This window comes from Pleurodeles waltl, chromosome 9, assembly GCF_031143425.1.
Source record: "Pleurodeles waltl isolate 20211129_DDA chromosome 9, aPleWal1.hap1.20221129, whole genome shotgun sequence".
Lineage (NCBI taxonomy): Eukaryota > Metazoa > Chordata > Amphibia > Caudata > Salamandridae > Pleurodeles > Pleurodeles waltl.
This window is the reverse complement of record NC_090448.1, coordinates 789,711,692-789,735,718: the sequence shown is the minus strand read 5'-3', so window position 1 is coordinate 789,735,718 and position 24,027 is coordinate 789,711,692. Positions and strand designations below refer to the sequence as shown.

The window sequence follows — 24,027 nt, the reverse complement described above, 5'->3', positions numbered from 1 at the left end:
CCTCGACATCCTCTGAGGGCTGCCCCTGCTTCGAAAAGACAAGAAACTCCCGAGGACAGCGGACCTGCTCCAAGAAAAGCTGCAACTTTGTTTCCAGCAGCTTTAAAGAACCCTGCAAGCTCCCCGCAAGAAGCGTGAGACTTGCAACACTGCACCCGGCGACCCCGACTCGGCTGGTGGCGATCCAACACCTCAGGAGGGACCCCAGGACTACTCTGATACTGTGAGTACCAAAACCTGTCCCCCCTGAGCCCCCACAGCGCCGCCTGCAGAGGGAATCCCGAGGCTTCCCCTGACCGCGACTCTTTGAACCTAAAGTCCCGACGCCTGGGAGAGACCCTGCACCCGCAGCCCCCAGGACCTGAAGGACCGGACTTTCACTGGAGAAGTGACCCCCAGGAGTCCCTCTCCCTTGCCCAAGTGGAGGTTTCCCCGAGGAATCCCCCCCTTGCCTGCCTGCAGCGCTGAAGCGATCCCGAGATCTCTCATAGACTAACATTGCGAACCCGACGCTCGTTTCTACACTGCACCCGGCCGCCCCCGCGCCGCTGAGGGTGAAATTTCTGTGTGGACCTGTGTCCCCCCCGGTGCCCTACAAAACCCCCCTGGTCTGCCCTCCGAAGACGCGGGTACTTACCTGCAAGCAGACCGGAACCGGGGCACCCCCTTCTCTCCATTCTAGCCTATGTGTTTTGGGCACCACTTGGAACTCTGCACCTGACCGGCCCTGAGCTGCTGGTGTGGTGACTTTGGGGTTGCTCTGAACCCCCAACGGTGGGCTACCTTGGACCAAGAACTGAACCCTGTAAGTGTCTTACTTACCTGGTAAAACTAACAAATACTTACCTCCCCTAGGAACTGTGAAAATTGCACTAAGTGTCCACTTTTAAAACAGCTATTTGTGAATAACTTGAAAAGTATACATGCAATTTTGATGATTTGAAGTTCCTAAAGTACTTACCTGCAATACCTTTCGAATGAGCTATTACATGTAGAATTTGAACCTGTGGTTCTTAAAATAAACTAAGAAAAGATATTTTTCTATATAAAAACCTATTGGCTGGATTTGTCTCTGAGTGTGTGTACCTCATTTATTGTCTATGTGTATGTACAACAAATGCTTAACACTACTCCTGGGATAAGCCTACTGCTCGACCACACTACCACAAAATAGAGCATTAGTATTATCTATTTTTACCACTATTTTACCTCTAAGGGGAACCCTTGGACTCTGTGCATGCTATTCCTTACTTTGAAATAGCACATACAGAGCCAACTTCCTACAATTTCCTTTGGGAGGAGGGTTTTACACCCTCTCTCTTTGGAAATCGGTGTAACAGGATGGGGAGGGATAGCCTCCCCCAGTCTCTGGAAATGCTTTGAAGGGCATAGATGGTGCCCTCCTTGCATCAGCCAGTCTACACCGGTTCAGGGACCCCCAGCCCCTGCTCTGGCATGAAACTGGACAAAGGAAAGTGGAATGACCACTCCTCTGTTCATCACCACCCCAGGGGTGGTGCCCATAGCTCCTCCAATGTGTCCCAGACTTCAGCCATCTTGCTTTCCAAAGTGTGGGGACACTCTGGAGGCCTCTGAGTGGCCAGTGCCAGCAGGTGACATCAGAGACCCCTCCTGATAGGTCCATACCTGGTAAGGTAGCCAATCCCCCTCTCAGGGCTATTTAGGGTCCCTCCTGTGGGTTCTCTTCAGATTCTACTTGCAAGTTTCCAGCAGGAATCCTCTGCAACTACTAATTCATCCTCTGACCTCGGATCAACCGCAGACTGCTCCAGGAACTTCTGTAACAGCAGCAAAGTATCCAGAAGGGCTACTTTTCCTCTGCACCTTCCGCTCCAGCCAGCAACAAACAGTTTCCACGGTGTGCACACACTGGGACTCCCTGTCTTCACCCTGCGCCAGTAGGACTGAAGAAATCTCCTGTGAAGTGACGGAGTGACTTCCCTGCTCACGCAGGCCTCTTCTAAGTCGACGACTGGTTCTCTTGGACTCCTCTCCTGGCGATGAGTGTGCTCCTTGGAACACAGAGGGTGGGCCCCGTCGACACGACTGTCCTGAGGACCTGGTGTCCCAATTTGGAGGAGGTAAGACCTTGCCTTCCCCGAGAACGACAGTACCCCTGTGCACAACGGTTTCTTCACCTCCTGTGGCCTCTGTGCACTCTTTACAAAATTCCTTTGTGCACAGCCTGAGTTGTTCTCCTGCGGCGTGGGACATACCTTTGTAGGGCTGCACCAATCACATTTTGCACCTTCTTTGTCCCCGTGTCCTGAGACTCCCGTGGGTGCTGTCTGGTGTTCTGAGGGCTCTCTAAAGTGCCGAGAGCCCCCTCTTCCTCCTCACACATAGTTGAGGTCCCTGGGTCCCTCCTGGGTCCAGATAGCGCCACTTTAATGCAAAACGTGACTTTTGCCGGAACCAAGGCTAGTTGGAGGAATCCAGCTCCAAAACTCTCCTGCATCCAACCTCTCTTCGTGGGACATCCAGTGCATCACGCAGGAACCCGCTGACATTTTCCTTGGGTGCATTTCTGCAGTCTTCGGCCAACCGGGGACTCTTCTTTTGAACCCTCTTCTGGGTTGGCAGGGGCTCCTGTCCTTCCTGGAATGTCTTTCGACTTTTGGACTTGGTCTCCTTTCTTTGCAGGTCTTCAGGTCCAGGAATCCACCATTTGTTGTTTGTAGACTTGGTTGTTTCTTGCAATGCCTCTAATCACGACTTGTAGTGTGTCCTAAGAAAACTTGCAGTACTTTACTCCTACTTTCCTGGGCTCTTGGTTGGGGTATTTTACTTACCTTTGCTGTATTCTTACTCTCCCAGCGATTCTCTACACACTGCAATTGTCTAGGGGGGAATTCGTGATTCGCATTCCACTTTCTTAGTATATGGTTTGTGTTGCCCCTAGACCTATTTTCTCCCATTGCATTCAATAGCATTTCCTATTGTTTGCACTATCCTATGTCTAATTACTTGCCTTATTTTGGTGTCTAGTGTATATATTGTGTATAATACTTACCTTCAGAAGGAGTATTGCCTCTAAGATATTTTTGGCCTTGTGTCACCCAAATAAACTACCTTTTATTTTTGGTAACACTGAGTATTCTCTTTAGTTGTGTATAAGTATTGTGTAACTATAAGTGGTATTGCAGGAGCTTTGCATGTCTCCTAGTTCAGCCTAAGCGGCTCTGCTATTGCTACTTCTATCAGCCTAAGCTGCTAGAACACTACTACTTCACTAATAAGGGATAACTGGACCTGGTGTAAGGTGTAGGTACCCAAAGTACCCACTACAAACCAGGCCAGCCTCCTACACTTGCAAATATGAATGATGTTAGTATGCTGGAAGAAATATGACTGGTGGTTAAATGGTGATGAAGGAACGAGATCCTAGGTTTTGTCTTTCTGAGAGGAAACCTTAAAAGGAAACAAGGTGCAGTTAACAGATGTCACAAAAAGGCGCCTCTTGGAGACGTTCAATAGACCGCAAACTGTTGTCGTCAAAGATCACAGTTAGCTGCAGTGTTACTGTGAAAGGCGGCACTGTGTGGCAGAGCATCTTTGTCAGGGATGCTGCCTAGGTCTCAGGAATTCAGTGTTCCAGAGCAGAAGGGCAAGAAATAATCTGCATCTCCCTCTCCCGCTTCTATGAGGAACTCAGTAATCAGTTCATTACTGTCAAAGCCATGACTTCTACTTGACAGGGTTGGGAATAATAATTCTTTAGCAAACCAAAGCTGCTCCTTGCTTCTCTACAGTTTGGCTATTTGCTTTATTACCCTCAATTGTGTTGCTGCTAAGAAAACGTTTTGTGTCCACAGCCTTTTTAGGCAATGGTTGATGTCAGAGTTTAAATAGTCAAAGGAAAATTTATCGGATCTAGAAAGGAAATTGAAGAATAAATACTTTGTAGCTGATCTTGCAGATTTAAAGACCTCTCTTAGATTTTATGATCAGGCATTTGCGACTCAAACATTTTTTCTTGTGTTAAGTTTCTCTTTACCCCTTTGCACCCTTTAGCCCTCCCTTTTGTCTCCCAAGACCTGTGCAACCTGAGGTTGGACTTGTTTCATAAGATCATTACATCTGTTAGAACATACAGATGATTGATAAATCTGGGATGGGTAGAATTCTATGTTCACAATGTAATTTCTCATTTAATATCTATTTTCATGGGCGAGTGGAGGAAAGTTTGTCCGGTCCCTGGCCAGGCATCCCTTACTTCATTATTTTCACTACAGTTAAAGGGTCAACCCTCTTTTACACGAGGTTAGAAGTAATGATCTTATTAGAACAGGCCCCTACTGGCTTCTCAGAAAACTTCCTCATCTCTTTTTACAGTTTATTTCCTTATCATTAGCAATTCTCTCTTGGCATTGGTGGCTGTCTGGAATTGATTATGCCATGTCCCCCACTTTAAGAAAACCATAGTTCACTACTACATGTCTTGTAGCTGTCGGCCAATTTAAGAACCCTCCTGATTAGTAAGGTCATTAAGATAGTGACAACTAAGCATTTAACACTCACTTAGTTCATTTCCATATTCTAGATGTACAGTAGGCAGATTTCCATCTCAGTCACAGTCCTCAATTGACACTCATTGATATGGTGGGTAACGTTCTATCTGCTTTTGAAGAAAACCAATTTGGACGTCTATGTAACCTTTAACATGATAGACTATCTTATTCTCATTGAGCACCTTTTCTTTGTGGCTACAGTCAGTAGGTTGGGGTTTGAATATTTGTACAATATGTGTGTCTCTCCAGAGCAAATTAGGACACTTCCTTTCTTCCTACAGGGCTGTGCCCTACGAGTCCCATAGTGGTAGCTTCTGTCCCAATGCATTTTCAATATCGACCGGCAACCTTTCAGTTTTATTTTTTGCTTCTTTCTATCTATGGTAAAATTCTTGCACTCCAACAGTAAACTATTCCTTTTAAGATTAATGGAGAAAAGCCTAATTATGTTCACTTTATTCCTCACGGAGATCAGAGCTTGGCTGGTTTGTTACTGTTTGTAGGTTAATTAGGACAAGAATGACTTCATTTGCTTTTATTTTTTCCACCAAATATTAATAAGGCATTGCCTGCTCTGTCACCTCTTCAGCCACACCTCTTCATTAATATCAATATGAAAAACTGGAGACGTGTCTGTGTCCTACTCTTTCCATGAAAGTCAACTACTTTGTAAAACCATCATGTTCCATCTTTTGTTCCTTTAATAGGTTTTCTGCCTCATACCCATTATCTTGTGCTCAGTCTTTGCTAATGCCCTTGTAAAAGTCTGCCTGGAACATTGTAACAGACTTTCCCTGGATGTTTTCCATAGGTAGTTTTGCCTAGCTGCAGAGCGCTCACAATGTGGGGATTTGCTTCACCTGGGACTTAGGAAGACACACCTTGTCCAAAGTGCCAGACCTTTCCTTATTAGTTGCCATTGAGGGCTGGAATTAAATGTCTCTCCATTCTACATAAATACTTGAAAAGTTTAACTCCCAGCGACCTCTACACCAACATGTGTGCATATGATCCTTCATATCTCTAGATCATCCAAATTCTTTAACATTCTTAATGGTGGAATTCTATTATCTTTCTCACTCAGCAAGATACTCCTTTAGCCATAAACTTGGGTCATTTGTTTTCCAACTACATGCACCCTTTCACTTTCATACTAAAGTGCCTAGTCATTTTCTGAGTTTGGGTACTATTTAACAATTACTGCTGTAAAGCCAATCATACCCTTTAACTGAAGTCTGTTTCCTTTTCAGTTTCCAAGGTGATCCAGTAGACCACTGCACCATTGTTCTTAAAGTTGGGAAATGTTTTTGCATCTGTGTTGGCAGCTCAATTTTGGATGATATTTATACTTTAATTCATCTGCTATGTTTGTGATGCATTCTGTGCACACTTCCATTGATCTCTGCTCAGCCAGTGTGTGATGTCATGTAATGTTAGTGTGTAACTGGACGTTGGTCGGCATTTACATAGAGCAAGCTGAACAGAGGATGCTGCTCTTAGAGGGGGAACCTAATTATGTTTTTTTTCTTCAATAAACCTACAACCTTTTAACTTGTGTGAACTGGCTACCTGACTAATGCGTACGAAGAGAGAACTTTTAATTACAGCAGAATTTGATTACGCACCTGTTCTGAAATAGGCTTCAGATTCCCAAACGTATTTGTAGCTGTACCCCTATGTTAGCCACACAGCAAATTTATAATCTAATGCACTTAAAACATTTCTACCCCCCCCCCATACATTCTCACTGCAATACCTTTACCATAGTGCCATCCTGTAAAGAAATGGCTCCCTGTTGCAGTTACCCCCACTTTTTGCCTGATACTGATGCTGACTTGACTGAGAAGTGTGCTGGGACTCTGCTAACCAGGCCCCAGCACCAGTGTTCTTTCACCTAAAATGTACCATTGTCTCCACAATTGGCACAACCCTGGCACCCAGGTAAGTCCCTTGTAACTGGTACCCCTGGTACCAAGGGCCCTGATGCCAGGGAAGGTCTCTAAGGGCTGCAGCATGTCTTATGCCACCCTAGGGACCACAGCACAGCACAGCACACTGCTTGCCAGCTTGTGTGTGCTGGTGGGGAGAAAATGACTGTCGACATGGCACTCCCCTCAGGGTGCCATTCCAACCTCACACTGCCTGTGGCATAGGTAAGTCACCCCTCTAGCAGGCCTTACAGCCCTAAGGCAGGGTGCACTATACCACAGGTGAGGGCATAGGTGCATGAGCACTATGCCCCTACAGTGTCTAAGCGAAACCTTAGACATTGTAAGTGCAGGGTAGCCATAAGGGTATATGGTCTGGGAGTCTGTCAAAAACGAACTCCACAGCTCCATAATGGCTACACTGAATACTGGGAAGTTTGGCACCAAACTTCTCAGAATAATAAACCCACACTGATGCCAGTGTTGGATTTATTAAAAAATGCACACAGAGGGCATCTTAGAGATGCCCCCTGTATTTTACCCAATTGTTCAGTGCAGGACTGACTGGTTTGTGCCAGCCTGCTGCTGAGAGACGAGTTTCTGACCCCATGTGGTGAGTGCCTTTGTGCTCTCTGAGGACAGAAACAAAGCCTGCTCTGGGTGGAGGTAGTTCACACCTCCCCCCTGCAGGAACTGTAACACCTAGCAATGAGCCTCAAAGGCTCAGGCTTCGTGTTACAATGCACCAGGGTACTCCAGCTAGTGGAGATGCCCGCCCCCTGGACACAGTCCCCACTTTTGGCGGCAAGTCCAGGAGAGATAACGAGAAAAACAAGGAGGAGTCACTGGCCAGCCAGGACAGCCCCTAAGGTGTCCTGAGCTGAGGTGACTCTGACTTTTAGAAAGCATCCATCTTGCAGATGGAGGATTCCCCCAATAGGATTAGGGATGTGCCCCCCCCTCCCCTCAGGGAGGAGGCACAAAGAGGGTGTAGTCACCCTCATGGCTAGTAGCCATTGGCTACTGCCCTCCCAGACCTAAACACACCCCTAAATTCTGTATTTAGGGGCTCCCCAGAACCTAGGAACTCAGATTCCTGCAACTTAAGAAGAAGAGGACTGCTAAGCTGAAAAACCCTGCAGAGAAGACGGAGACACCAACTGCTTTGGCCCCAGCTCTACCGGCCTGTCTCCCCACTTCTAAAGACACTGCTCCAGCGACGCTTTCCCCAGGGACCAGCGACCTCTGAATCCTCAGAGGACTGCCCTGCTCTAGAAGGACAAAGATCTCCCGAGGACCGCGGCCCTGTTCTCCAAAGACTGCAACTTTGAAACAACTTGGGTTTCCGGCCGGAAGCGTGAAACTTGACACTCTGCACCCGACGCCCCCGGCTCGACTTGTGGAGAACAATCACCTCAGAGAGGACTCCCCGGTGACTGCGAGACCGTGAGTAGCCAGAGTTGCCCCCCCTGAGTCCCCACAGCGACGCCTGCAGAGGGAATCCCGAGGCTCCCCCTGACCGCGACTGCCTGCTCCTCAGATCCCGACGCCTGGTAAAGACTCTGCACCCGCAGCCCCCAGGACCTGAAGGATCCGAACTCCAGTGCAGGAGTGACCCCCAGGAGGCCCTCTCCCTTACCCAGGTGGTGGCTACCTTGAGGAGCCCACCTCCCCCCCCCCACCTTGCTTGCCTGCCTGCATCGCTGAAGAGACCCCTTGGTCTCCCATTGATTTCAATTACAAACCAGACGCTTGTTTGCACACTGCACCCGGCTGCCCCCGCGCTGCTGAGGGTGTACTTACTGTGTGGACTTGTGTCCCTCCCGGTGCCCTACAAAACCCCCCTGGTCTGCCCTCCGAAGACGCGGGTACTTACCTGCTGGCAGACTGAAACCGGGGCATCCCCTTCTCCACTGAAGCCTATGCGTTTTGTGCACCCCTTTGACCTCTGCACCTGACCGGCCCTGAGCTGCTGGTGTGGTAACTTTGGGGTTGCTCTGAACCCCCAACGGTGGGCTACCTTGGACCCAAACGTGAACCCCGTAGGTGGTTTACTTACCTGCAAAAAATAACAAACTCTTACTTCCCCCAGGAACTGTTGAAAATTGCACTGTCTAGTTTTAAAATAGCTATATGTCATTTATGTGAAAACTGTATATGCTATTTTGCTAATTCAAAGTTCCTAAAGTACCTACCTGAAATACCTTTCATTCGAAGTATTACATGTAAATCTTGAACCTGTGGTACAAAACCCTATTGGCCTGGAATTGTCTCTGAGTGTGTGTTCCTGATTATTGCTTGTGTATGTACAACAAATGCTTAACACTACTCCTTTGATAAGCCTACTGCTCGACCACACTACCACAAAATAGAGCATTAGTATTATCTCTTTTTTTGCCACTATCTTACCTCTAAGGGGAACCCTTGAACTCTGTGCATACTATTTCTTACTTTGAAACAGTGCATACATAGCCAACTTCCTACGCATCCTAACAACCGCGATTTACTTTTGATTGTTTCTGGTTAAATCTCCATAATAATGGGAGAACATATTTCCAAGTCCCTTTGAGGCCAAATTACCACCTAGCAGCTCACACAACTTTGTTTTAGCAATTCTGATTGACCATAGCAGATGTTTTTTCGACACTTGCTGCTTGTTGTTGCTTTGGTTCTCCTGATGTTGGCTCAACACTCAAAAAGGTTCCTCATTCCAACTTATCAGTTGTTCATTTTTGTGTCAGACCTTTTACTATTTTAATTCCCCTTTCATTGCATTGCAGATTTAAGGATTTCTATGAAATGAATCCAGAAAAGTTTCAGAACAAGACCAATGGTATCACCCCACGTCGCTGGCTGGTTCTGTGCAACCCAGGCTTGGCAGACGTTATTGCTGAGGTGAGGTTCTTATTTCATTCAGTCCTATAGAGTGTTGGTTTCTTGGCTGGTACCAACACTTATCACCTAGGGACCAACTCCTCAGGAATGTTGTTGATTGGATGAGTCATCTTATAAGTAGAAGGTCTTTCAACTTTGCACATGGGTTTCTGAGGCTGAGGGTTGGGGATTAGAGAGTTGGCTGTTACTTTAGATATATATATATATATATATATATATATATATATATATATATATATATATATATATATATATATATATATATATATATATATATATATGTATATATGTTCAATGGCATGTGTAGCTGCAGATACACATGCTGTGCATTATCCTGCCATCTAGTGTTGGGCTCGGAGTGTTACAAGTTGTTTTTCTTCGAAGAAGTCCTTTCGAGTCACGAGACCGAGGGACTCCTCCCTTTCGGCTCCATTGCGCATGGGCGTCGACTCCATCTTAGATTGTTTTTTTTTTTTTGTTTTTTTTTTTCGTCATCTGGTTTGGACGTGTTCCTCTTCGCTCCCTGCTAGCACATCGGCCCTGAAGAAAGAAGAGCTCCGGCAGCCCTTCGGGGCTTCCACTTCTCGGCGGGGACTGGTCGGCCCGACCGCATCCATCTTCAAGGCTCATGGAACGGACCCCCTTCCGCTTCTGCCCCAACTGCCACGCTAAGTATCCTTATACAGACCAACACTTGGTCTGTAATCTGTGTTTGTCCCCCGAACACAAAGAGGATACGTGCAAGGCCTGTCGGGCATTTCGATCCAAGAAGACACTGCAAGATCGTAGAGCTCGAAGACTTCAAATGGCGTTGACACCGGCCGGACACCCCGACGTCGAAGAAGAGGAGACATTCTCCATTCCAGATTCGGACTCTGACGAGCCCGAGAGTGAGCAGCCGACGAGGCAACAAACCGTGAGTAAACCAGCCCCGGCAAAAACTCCGTTGAAAATCATGAAGGCCCAGGGGACGCCACGGCCAACAGGCCATGGCTTTACCCGAAAACACGGTGACCAAACATCGGCACCGAAAAAGGCCTCCCAGCAGCCAAAGACATCCGACTCCGGTCGAGATACCGGCTCCGAACAGACTCTGCACGAGATACCGGCTCCGACGAGACTCGACACCAAGAGATTGGCACCCCGAAAGCCAAAAAGGTTTCCTCGGAACCGAAAAAGACTGCTGAAAAGGTTTCGGTGCCGAAACATGCAGCCTCGGAGCCGAAACACAGCTCCTATACAGACGAACAGGGCCTTTCCTCACAATTACAAGGCCACAGGTTTGAACAAGAACTGGGCATGGGAGAGCCAGACCATACCCAGAGGAGGCTCCATATACAAAAAGACACGGGGAAAATCAGAACTCTTCCTCCAATAAAGATGAAGCGGAAGCTCGCATTCCATGATGCGGAAATGCAGCCAAAAGCAAAAGTGGCTAAAGAAAAAACACCACCACAGTTTTCGCCACCGCACTCGCCACATCTGTCCCCAGTAACAACAACCCCAATGATGCAGTCACCAACGCACACTGGGTGAGCCAAGATGACCTGGATGCATGGGATTTGTATGATGCACCGGTCTCAGATAATAGTCCGGATGCTACCCGGCAAGGCCATCACCACCTGAGGACAGTACTGCTTACATGTGGGCCTAGACCACAGAGCCTTCCACCTCACAAGTCAGACCCACATAACAGGGCCAATATCAGAGAGGAGGTTTTCGGGGACAATATAGGGGTGGACAGTTCCCTAAAACAAGAGGGAAATTCCAAAAACCCCACAAACTAAACAGTGACTCCAAACGTCACAAACCCCAACCACACAACACCAGTGGGGGGGAGGCTCACAGATTATTACCAAAACTGGGAACACATAACTACGGACGCGTGGGTCCTAGCCATTATTCAACATGGTTATTGCATAGAATTCCTACATTTGCCACCAGATGTGCCTCCAAAAGCACACAGCATGTCCAAACAACACTTAGATCTGTTACAACTAAAAGTCCAAGCATTGTTACAAAAGGAAGCAATAGAACTAGTACCCAACCATCAAAAAGGAACAGGTGTTTACTCCCTGTATTTCCTAATTCCAAAAAAGGGCAAAACACTGAGACCCATATTAGACCTCAGAACACTAAATCATTACATCAAATCAGATCATTTTCACATGGTGACACTCCAAGACGTGATTCCCTTGCTCAAACAGGACTACATGTCAACATTAGATCTCAAAGATGCTTATTTCCACATACCCATACATCCTTCCCACAGGAAATACTTGAGGTTTGTAATCCAAGGCGTGCATTACCAATTCAAAGTGCTACCGTTCGGCATCACAACCGCTCCAAGGGTATTCACAAAATGTCTTGCAGTAGTAGCTGCTCACATCAGAAGACAGCACATGCATGTATTCCCTTACTTGGACGATTGGTTAATAAAAACCAGCACTCAGCAACAGTGTCTTCTACACACAAACTACGTCATAGAAACCCTTCACAAGTTAGGGTTCTCTATAAACTACCAAAAATCACATCTACATCCGTGTCAAATACAACAATACCTAGGAGCAACAATCAACACACAAAAAGGGATTGCCACTCCAAGTCCACAAAGGGTACAAGCCTTCCAAAATCTAATACTAAACATGCACCCAAACCAACACTACCCAGTAAGGTTTGTAATGAAGCTTCTAGGCATGATGTCTTCATGCATAGCCATTGTCACAAATGCAAGATTACACATGCGGCCCTTACAACAGTGCCTAGCAAAACAATGGACACAAGCACAGGGTCAACTTCAAGATCTAGTGTTGATAGACCGCCAAACACTCCTCGCTTCAATGGTGGAATCCTATAAATTTAACCCAAGGACGGCCATTCCAAGACCCAGTGCCTCAAGATGTGATCACAACAGATGCTTCCATGATGGGGTGGGGAGCACACTTCAACAAGCACAGCATACAGGGTCAATGGGACAATCAACAAAAACTACTTCACATAAATCATTTGGAACTGTTGGCACTGTTTCTAGCATTAAAAGCATTTCAACCATTAATAGCCCACAAACACATTCTTGTCAAAACCAACAACATGACAACAATGTATTATCTCAACAAACAAGGAGGGACACACTCGTCATAACTGTGTCTCTTAGCACAAAAAATTTGGCAGTGGGTAATTCACAATCACATTGGCCAAATAGCACAATACATCCCAGGCATTCAGAACCAGGTAGCAGACAATCTCAGTCGAGATCACCAGCAAACACACGAATGGGATATTCATCCCCAGATCCTACATTATCACTTCCTTCGCTGGGGAACACCAAAAATAGACCTATTCGCAACAAAAGAAAACGCAAAATGCCAAAACTTTGCGTCCAGGTACCCACACCCTCAATCCAAGGGCAATGCGTTATGGATCAGTTGGTCAGGGATATTTGCTTACGCTTTTCCCCCCTCTCCCACTCATTCCTTATCTGGTCAACAAACTAAGTCAAAACAGACTCAAACTAATACTCGTAGCACCGACCTGGGCTCGCCAATCTTGGGACACAACACTGGTGGACTTATCAGTAGTATCTCACATCAAATTACCAAACAGACCAGATCTGTTAACACAACACAAACAATAGATCAGACACCCGAATCCAGCATCGCTCGATCTAGCAATCTGGCTCCTGAAGTCTTAGAATTTGGACATTTAGACCTTACACAAGAATGTATGGAAGTCCTTAGACAAGCTAGAAAACCTACTACAAGACATTGTTATGCAAACAAATGGAAAAGATTTGTTTACTACTGCCACAATAATAAGATTAAACCACTGCATGCTTCCACAAAGGACATTGTAAGCTACTTATTACACTTACAAAAGTCTAGGCTAGCATTCTCTTCCATTAAAATACATCTCACTGCAATATCTGCCTATCTGCAGATTACACATACAACATCGCTTTTTAGAATCCCAGTCATAAAAGCATTTATGGAGGGACTAAAAAGAATCATACCCCCAAGGACACCACCAGTACCTTCGTGGAACCTTAATACTGTATTAACACGACTCATGGGACCACCATTCGAACCCATGCACTCTTGTGAGATGCAGTACTTAGCTATTAGAAAGGCTACTTTCCAAGTTATCACATCACTTAGAAGAGTAAGTGAGATACAAGCATTTACTATACAGTAACCCTTTAAGCAAATACATAAACATAAAGTAGTTCTCTGTACAAATCCCAAATTCCTACCAAAGGTTATATCGCCATTCCACCTAAATCAAACAGTGGAACTCCCAGTCTTCTTTCCATAACCAGACTCAGTAGCTGAAAGAGCCTTACATACATTAGACATAAAGAGAGCACTAATGTATTACATTGACAGAACAAAACAGTTTCGCAAAACAAAACAATTGTTTTGTAGCCTTCCAAAAACCTCATGCAGGAAATCCTATATCCAAACAAGGCATTGCCAGATGGATAGTTAAATGTATTCAAACTTGCTATATTAAAGCAAAAAGAGATCTACCTATTACACCAAGAGCACATTCCACTACGAAAAAGGCGCCACAATGGCTTTTCTAGGAAATATACCTATGACAGACATTTGTAAGGCAGCCACCTGGTCTACGCCTCATATATTCACTAAGCATTACTGTGTAGATGTGTTAGCAACACAACTAGCCACAGTAGGACAGGTTGTACTAAGAACATTATTTCAGACATCTTCAACTCCTACAGGCTAAGCCACCGCATTTTGGGGAGATCACTTCTTATTAGTCTGTGCACAGCATTTGTAGCCACACATGCCACCGAAAGGAAAATGTGACTTACCCAGTGTACATCTGTTCGTGGCATAAGACGCTGCAGAATCACATGCGCCCTCCCACCTCCATGGGAACCTGTAGCCGTTATTAGTTGAATGAAAATTGAAAATGTGTAAATAAATATTATTTTAATACACATTACGTACATACATACCTACTCCATTGCATGGGCACATCTAGTATATTCTTACGCTCTGCGGGGAAAACAATCTAAGATGGAGTTGACGTCCATGCGCAATGGAGCCGAAAGGGAGGAGTCCCTCGGTCTCGTGACTCGAAGAAAAACAACTTGGAACACTCCGAGCCCAACACTAGATGGCAGGATAATGCACAGCATGTGAATCTGCAGCGTCTCATGCCACGAACAGATGTACACTGGGTAAGTGACATTTTCCATATATACATGACCGAGACCCAATCTTAAAGGTTCCTGCCTATTTTTTTTTATTTAACCTTACTAAACATTTCTGCTACAGTGTTTCATACAGAGTGAGACACAAGTAATCAAATGATTAATTACACCACAATCTTTGGCCCTCAGAAAGAGATTTCTCAGGTTTGTGGCCAGCATATGTGGCTGATATTTTCTAAATTAGTACAAGTTGAGCAGGTCTGTTTAATGTATATCCACGCCATTCCCGCCAGAACTCCAGAATACATGGTCACATCTTATTTGCACTACTGGAGTAAAATCTCGTTCAGGAAGCATCTTAAACGTGGCTGTTTAGAAAGAACACCTTTGAGCTACTTCACCCTTCTAGGTGGTCTCTTAATAGGGAGAATTTAGCAGAAGTGCAGTATACAAGCCCACATACAAAACTTGGGAGAGCATATCTCAGTTTCGGTGTCGCTATAAAATCATTCTGTTTTCCAAGGTTATTTGAAGTGCATGTGTTGGTTCACTTGAACACCTTTCGGATTTTCATGTGAACAGTTTGCTACTGGAGGCCATATTTCAGAGTTTAGACTCTGATCTGGATTACTGAAAAGGATAATAATAGGTTTGATGGCATCTGTCGCTGTAGATACACATGTTGTGCATAGCCCGCCATCTGGTGTTGGGTCGGAGTGTTACAAGTTGTTTTTCTTCGAAGAAGTCTTTCGAGTCACGGGACCGAGGGACTCCTCCTCTTTGTCTCCATTGCGCATGGGTGTCGACTCCATCTTCGATTGTTTTCTTTCCGCCATCGGGTTCGGACGTGTTCCTTTCGCTCCGGGTTTCGGAACGGAAAGTTAGCTCAAAATCGGAAAATGACGTCGGTATTGTTGCGTTCGGGATCGGGTTAGATAGCATCGACATCGAATCGAATCGTTAAGATCTCCGTTGCCCTTCGGGGTAGTTTTCGATCCCCCGTTGGGGCCTGGTCGGCCCGACCGCGTGTGACATCGACGCTGATGGAACGGACCCCGTTCCGATTCTGTCCTAAATGCCACAACAAATACCCATATCCAGACCAACATTCGGTCTGTAACCTGTGCCTGTCGCCCGAGCACAGGGAAGAAACTTGTGAGGCCTGTCGTGCGTTCCGGTCCCGAAAAACGCTCCGTGACCGACGAGCCAGAAGACTGCAAATGGCGTCCACGCCGACAGGACACCGAGAATTCGAGGAACAAGAAGAAGTAGAAGCCTTCTCGATCCATGAATCGGACTCGGACGAATTCGACGACTATGAAACAGTGAGTAAGACGTCGAAGATAGCACACAAGAAAACTGACAAGGCCCAGGGGACGCCACTGCCATCAGGCCATGGCTCAACCCATAAAATCGGTGACCGACCATCGGCACCGAAGAAGGCCGAAATAGTGCCGAGATCGTCCGACTCGGGTCGAGACACAGGCACCCAGCCATCTCGGGACCGAGATAGTGCTGCCGACAAAGATCGACGCCGAGATAGCGGAGCCGAAGCTGCTCGACGCAGAGACAGCGGCACCGAGGAGGATCAACGCCGAGAGGGTTCGACTCCGAAAAAGAGAAAAGTCGCCTCGGAGCCGAAAAAGAGCGTGGACATAGTTTCGGTGCCAAAACGACCCGCAACCGAGCCAACTACCGGTTCCTATTCAGAGGAACAATCACTGTCCTCTCAAATGCGAAAGCATAGATTCGAGGAGGAATTACAATCCACCGAGGTGGACCACACTCAAAAACTGATTTTTATACAGAGTGGAACAGGGAAAATAAGCACCCTTCCCCCTATTAGGAGGAAGAGGAGACTTGAATTCCAACAAGAACAAGCACTACAAACAAAACTGGTGAAGAAGGTAACTCCGCCACCCTCTCCTCCACCTGTAGCTCACATTTCACAGGCACAGACTCCGTCACATTCACCGGCTCACACCACCTTAAGCCAAGGTGACCAGGACCAAGATGCTTGGGACTTATACGACGCCCCAGTGTCAGACAACAGTCCAGAGGCGTATCCTACAAAGCCCTCACCACCAGAAGACAGCACAGCATATTCACAAGTGGTGGCTAGAGCAGCAGAGTTCCATAACGTGTCTCTACACTCGGAGCCTGTCGAGGATGACTTCCTCTTCAACACCCTCTCTTCCACACATAGCACCTACCAAAGCCTGCCTATGCTCCCAGGAATGCTAAGGCACGCAAAGGACATATTCAAAGAGCCTGTCAAGAGTAGGGCAATAACACCGAGGGTGGAAAAGAAATATAAAGCACCTCCCACAGACCCAGCTTTCATCACCTCACAACTGCCACCAGATTCGGTTGTGGTAGGGGCAGCTCGCAAGAGAGCAAACTCTCACACATCGGGCGATGCACCACCCCCGGATAAGGAGAGCCGCAAGTTCGATGCAGCCGGTAAAAGGGTCGCAGTACAGGCTGCAAACCAGTGGCGCATCGCTAACTCTCAAGCACTCCTAGCGCAATATGACAGAGCCCACTGGGACGAGATGCAACACCTCATTGAGCATCTACCCACAGATCTACAAAAGAGGGCGAAACAAGTGGTTGAGGAGGGACAAAACATCTCCAATAACCAGATACGCTCCTCTATGGACGCAGTGGACACAGCAGCAAGAACAATTAACACGGCAGTAACCATACGAAGGCACGCGTGGCTACGAACATCTGGTTTTAAACCGGAGATACAGCAGGCGGTGCTCAATATGCCATTCAATGAGCAACAATTGTTCGGACCTGAAGTGGACACGGCAATTGAGAAGCTAAAAAAGGACACTGACACTGCAAAAGCCATGGGCGCGCTCTACTCCCCGCAGAGCAGAGGCACTTTCAACACCTTCCGCAAGACAACCTTTAGAGGGGGGTTTCGGGGTCAAGCCACACAAGCCAGTACCTCACATTCAACACCGTCCACCTACCAGGGACAGTACCAAAGGGGAGGCTTTCGGGGCCAATACAGAGGAGGACAATTCCCTAGAAGCAGGGGAAAATTTCAAAGCCCCAAAACACCTACAACCAAACAGTGACTCACACGTCACTCATCCCCTCCACACAACACCAGTGGGGGGAAGAATAAGTCAGTATTACCAAGCGTGGGAGAAAATAACAACAGACACTTGGGTCTTGGCAATTATCCAACATGGTTATTGCATAGAATTTCTACAAATCCCTCCAAACATACCACCAAAATCACAGAATATATCAAAACAACATTCGGACCTCCTAGAAATAGAAGTTCAAGCATTACTGCAAAAGAACGCAATAGAACTGGTACCAGATACACAAACAAATACAGGGGTTTACTCACTGTACTTTCTAATACCAAAGAAGGACAAAACACTGAGACCAATCCTAGACCTCAGAACACTAAACACATACATCAAATCAGAACACTTTCACATGGTCACGCTACAGGAAGTGTTACCATTGCTAAAGCAACAAGATTACATGACAACCTTAGATCTCAAAGACGCGTATTTCCACATACCAATACATCCGTCGCACAGAAAATACCTAAGGTTCGTATTCAAAGGAATACATTACCAATTCAAAGTATTGCCGTTCGGTTTAACAACCGCACCAAGAGTCTTCACAAAATGCCTAGCAGTAGTGGCTGCACACATCAGAAGGCAGCAAATACACGTATTCCCATAACTCACTGACAAGGTGCTCACACCACACAGATCAGGTCATACGAACCCTCTACAAACTCGGTTTCACCATCAACTATGCAAAAATCACACATTCTGCCGTGCAAAGTACAACAATACCTAGGAGCGACAATAGACACAACGAGGGGAATAGCCACTCCAAGTCCACAAAGGGTTCAAAATTTCCAAAAGATTATACAACGCATGTATCCAACACAAAAAATACAGGCGAAGATGATATTACAACTCCTAGGCATGATGTCCTCATGCATAGCCATTGTGCCGAACGCAAGACTACACATGAGGTCCTTACAACAGTGCCTAGCATCACAATGGTCACAAGCACAGGGTCGCCTTCTAGATCTGGTGTTAATAGACCGCCTAACATACCTCTTGCTTCTATGGTGGAACAATATAAATTTAAACAAAGGGCGGCCTTTCCAAGACCCAGTGCCACAATACGTGATAACAGATGCTTCCATGACAGGGTGGGGAGCACACCTCAATCAACACAGCATACAAGGACAATGGGATGTACATAATAAAAAGCTGCATATAAATCCCCTCGAACTACTAGCAGTTTTCCAAGCATTAAAAGCATTTCAACCAATCATAACTCACAAATACATTCTTGTCAAAACGGACAACATGACAACAATGTATTATCTAAACAAACAGGGGGGGACACACTCGACACAGCTGTGCCTTCTGCCACAAAAAATATGGCAATGGGCAATTCACAACCACATTCGCCTAATAGCACAGTTTATTCCAGGGATCCAGAATCAACTTGCAGACAATCTCTCTCGAGATCACCAACAGGTCCACGAATGGGAAATTCACCCCCAAATTCTAAACACTTCAAACTTTGGGGAACACCTCAAATAGACTTATTTGCAACAAAGGAGAACGCAAAATGCCAAAACTTCGCATCCAGATACCCACACAGGCAGTCTCAAGGCCATGCCCTATGGATGAACTGGTCAGGGATATTTGCGTACGCTTTTCCCCCTCTCCCTCTCCTTCCATATCTAGTAAACAAATTGAGTCAAAACAAACTCAAACTCATACTGATAGCACCAACATGGGCAAGGCAACCTTGGTACACAACACTGCTAGACCTATCAGTAGTACCCCACGTCAAGTTGCCCAACAGGCCAGATCTGTTAACACAACACAAACAACAGATCAGGCATCCAAACCCAGCATCGCTGAATCTAGCAATCTGGCTCCTGAAATCCTAGAATTCGGACACTTAAACCTCACACAAGAATGTATGGAAGTCATAAAGCAAGCTAGAAGACCATCCACTAGACACTGCTATGCAAGCAAATGGAAAAGTTTTGTTTGCTACTGCCATCATAATCAAATTCAACCATTACACGCATCTCCAAAGGATGTAGTGGGTTACTTACTACACTTACAAAAATAGAACCTGGCCTTCTCTTCCATTAAAATACACCTCGCAGCAATATCTGCATACCTGCAGATTACCCATTCAACTTCACTATTTAGGATACCTGTCATTAAAGCGTTTATGGAAGGCCTCAAAAGAATTATACCACCAAGGACACCACCCGTTCCTTCATGGAACCTCAACATCATCTTAACAAGACTCATGGGTCCACCCTTTGAACCTATGCATTCTTGCGAAATACAATTCCTAACCTGGAAAGTTGCATTTCTCATCGCCATCACATCTCTAAGAAGAGTAAGTGAAATTCAGGCGTTTACAATTCAAGAACCTTTTATCCAACTACACAAAAATAAAGTAGTCCTAAGGACCAATCCTAAATTTTTGCCAAAGGTTATTTCACCGTTCCACCTAAATCAAACGGTAGAGCTACCAGTGTTCTTCCCACAGCCAGATTCCATAGCTGAAAGGGCACTACATACATTAGACGTCAAAAGAGCACTAATGTACTACATCGACAGAACTAAAAACATCAGAAAAAGCATTTCAAAAACCTCACGCAGGAAACCCAATATCAAAACAGGGTATAGCCAGATGGATAGTTAAGTGCATCCAAATCTGCTACCTTAAAGCAAAAAGACAGCTGCCCATTACACCAAGGGCACACTCAACCAGAAAGAAAGGCGCTACCATGGCCTTCCTAGGGAATATTCCAATGCACGAAATATGTAAGGCAGCCACATGGTCTACACCTCACACATTTACCAAGCACTACTGTGTAGACGTGCTATCCGTACAACAAGCCACAGTAGGTCAAGCCGTACTAAGAACCTTATTTCAGACTACTTCCACTCCTACAGGCTGAGCCACCGCTTTTGGGGAGATAACTGCTTACTAGTCTATGCACAACATGTGTATCTACAGCGACAGATGCCATCGAACTGAAAATGTCACTTACCCAGTGTACATCTGTTCGTGGCATCAGTCGCTGAAGATTCACATGTGCCCACCCACCTCCCCGGGAGCCTGTAGCCGTTTGGAAGTTAGCTTCAACTTTGTACATTTGTAAATATATTAAATCTTAAATAGGTACATACTTATTCACTCCATTGCATGGGCACTATTACTAACAAACAACTCCTACCTCACCCTCTGCGGGGAAAACAATCGAAGATGGAGTCGACGCCCATGCGCAATGGAGACAAAGAGGAGGAGTCCCTCGGTCCCGTGACTCGAAAGACTTCTTCGAAGAAAAACAACTTGTAACACTCCAACCCAACACCAGATGGCGGGCTATGCACAACATGTGAATCTTCAGCGACTGATGCCACGAACAGATGTACACTGGGTAAGTGACATTTTCATTCCCGACCCTAGTCGTGGAGCCACATGGCAGACAAGCTCTATTGGTATCCGGACCACAGCACAGGTCACTCCTGGGATTCTCCTTTTAAGGGGCAGGCACTTTCCCTCCCACTCTCAGCAGACAGGCATGCTATTATGTAGTAGGCAATCCCTCAGCTCCTCCAGCACAAGGAACAGATTTCATGTGCTTTTTCTCCTCACCTTAGGAGGCTGGCAGACACCTGCCCTGGCCACACAGCAGCTCTCAGAGTACTTTGTGGAACACACCATTGGTCAATAATCACTTAGCACTGGAATAAAGTAGGTGATTTGGTCACACTTTTATACACATTTCTAGACAGGGAATGTGGATCCGCTTTCAGAACCGTTTTTTCTTTTTTTTTTTTTATCTTTCAAACCTTATTTTTTTGTGCAGGGCAATATCTCTAAGAGCTTGTAGCATTGGGGATAAATGTCATCAGCCTTCCTGAAGCAAAAGCCAGCGTAGGCGTTGCCTTGAAACTTACTCACCCCTAACAGCAGAATCTTCAGTTTCACCGCTTACTTATGCCATCTACAAAATGGCAATGCTCAGGTAGAAATAAACAGCCCTTTGCTAACAGGTTCCCCATTACATTTCTAAGGGAATCCCTATCTCCAGCCTCCCTTAGGTCACTATCTGGGTTTCCACCCCTCTGCTACAAGAATGTAGGCTCTACACCTTGTGCCAAGTACAGTCTTGTGCCAGGCTAAGTCAGGGCCTTCCGAAATGGATCCTGACGTCCCCAGTACTCACATGCATACCAGTCATACTATTATATGCTACGTATTCAAATCACACACTCGCACTTGACATGCATTTGGAGGTTGTCACAAGGTTCTACCGGATCACATAAAGCCGCATTTTGAAAAAGAGGGGTCTGTAGGCTGCACTCTGACACAGAGAAAAAGGTTTGGTCACACATAAGAGTCCCAACACACTGTCTGCTGCCATCACCGCTTTATATGATGCTCTCAGGCCAAGGACAGTAGTTCAGTGGTAACTATGAGGACATGGCGCTGCCCTTCAGGTCACATAACAGAATGGGCCTTTCAACAAGTTAGATTGGCATGACGCCATCGCAAAATAAAAAGTCAGGCTTCCAGCTTAACATGCAGTCGGGAGCTCTGGGCAGCGGTACATGCCCATTTACCATTCGGGGGTAATTTCTGCCCTGACGAAGGGCGCTGCTCTGGTGTGCACTGGGAGGGACAGCCAAAACATGTTGACTTTTATGGTGGATGACTGGGTGGTAGGTAACTGTTTGTAGTTGTACATTTTTCTGTTTTTAACCCTATCAGAACATCTGCTAATAAAATATTTTTTGGATAACCCTAGCTAGATTTAATGGTTCTTTTACCCTGGCGCTTGACAATTATTTGGAGGAACAATTTTACAAAAAAAATCCTCACTCCCACACATAGTGGTAGATCTCACCTAGTACTTAGTTGGGACCAAGATGTGGGGAGCTCAGTGATCAAGCTCATCACATTTTCTGTTGGCGAGGGCTTTACATTTTAGAGATTATTCTGTTTGAGTAGGTATGTTAGCGATTCCTTCGAGCCTAGCCTTTCATTTGTGGTGTGTAGTCTCAATTGAAAGGGCAACGGTTTAAGCATTTGTTTCCACTTGCCCCTCAATCGTGAATGAGGACATTCCGCTCTGAACGGATAGGGTATGTTAACATGGTGTTTACTACTTCCTCCTCCTGTTTAAAGTGAAATTAAACATTCTTTGCCATTGACTCCAGTGTTTAGCAAGAAAGAAGCTGCCGGAAGCTGGCTCTTTACAGTGTATATCTAGTTTTGATATACTGTGTAAAGAGTCCAGGGGTTCCTTTACTAGTGGAAATAGCCTTGTTCTAACAATCCCAAGGTGCTCTTTTAGCGGGTAGTGTGGTCGAGCAGCCTTAGGCTTTGCAGAGAGGAGTGTTGGACATCTGCAAATACACACAGTCAATTAATTATGCACACAAATCAATAAGGAGATCCAGACCAATTTAAAAAAATAACACATATCTTTTTATATATACTTAGGCACCAGAATCAATATGATCAGGTAAGTACATTTTGCAAGAGAAATACTTTCAGCTTTTAAAAGTCGACAGAACATTTTTCAGAGGTGGCAATGTTAATCTATAGGAAAAAAAATACTGCATACAGACAGGTATAGTATAGTGACTTGCGAGACCAATCTCCTGAACATAAGGTAGGTATAAAGTGAGGTTTAATACTGCACCTCAAGTGGCACTGGGGCGGCCAGGTGCAGAGGTGCTTTTTAACGTTGGGTGCCCAATGTTATCCTATGGAGGAAGAACATGTACTGCACTAGGGCACTAAACGGGGATTTACAAGACCATCTCCTGTACTTAGGGTAATTATGGGGCAAGGTCCAAGGTCACACCAGGCGGCACTCGTGCAGCTGAGTGCAGAGGTGCAGTGCACCTCTGGGTGCTCAATGTTAGTCAATGGAGATTGGTCGGGTTAAAAAGAGGCTGCAGGTTTGGGCTAGGCCAGTTGGGATGAAGCAGCAAGTGGGCTCAGTTCTCACGATGCTCAGGATGTGGGGACACCCTAGGTTCTCTTAGCCACGGGCTAAGGGCGACTGGTGCAGAGGTGTCTTGAGGTGTTGGATTTTCATCACCAGGAGCACTCACAGTCGAAGGAGCTTGCAAACACTGGCTGCAGGCAGTGTCTGAGTCCACAGTGGGCAAGTCAAAGGTGGGCTTTTTCTCTGGAGGGACAGCGGACCACGATGGCACCGTTGGCCCAGTTCAGCTTGGGCTAGGTGGCAAGGTGCAGTGGTGCTTTCTGGTGTCTGGTTTGGTGTCCTCAAGTCCTCTCAGGGTGCCTGCAGGATGCAGGGAAGCAGCTCCGCTGCTCAAAGGTAGTCCCTGGGTATTTGTTGAAGGCTGACAGTACTCCCAGGCTTTTGGAGGCACAACCGCTTGCTGGATAAGATTACTTTTGCGCAGATATTTGG

At 46.1% G+C, this 24,027-nt stretch overlaps 1 protein-coding gene across 1 annotated transcript in view; it reads left to right on the top strand.

Moving 5' to 3' along the window:
- PYGM (glycogen phosphorylase, muscle associated) overlaps positions 1-24,027 on the top strand; it is a 152,604-nt gene that overhangs the window by 90,806 nt on the left and 37,771 nt on the right. Inside the window, exon 12 of the mRNA XM_069208006.1 lies at positions 9,241-9,355. Coding sequence (XP_069064107.1) covers positions 9,241-9,355 — 115 coding nt within the window. The remainder of the gene's footprint in view (positions 1-9,240; positions 9,356-24,027) is intronic.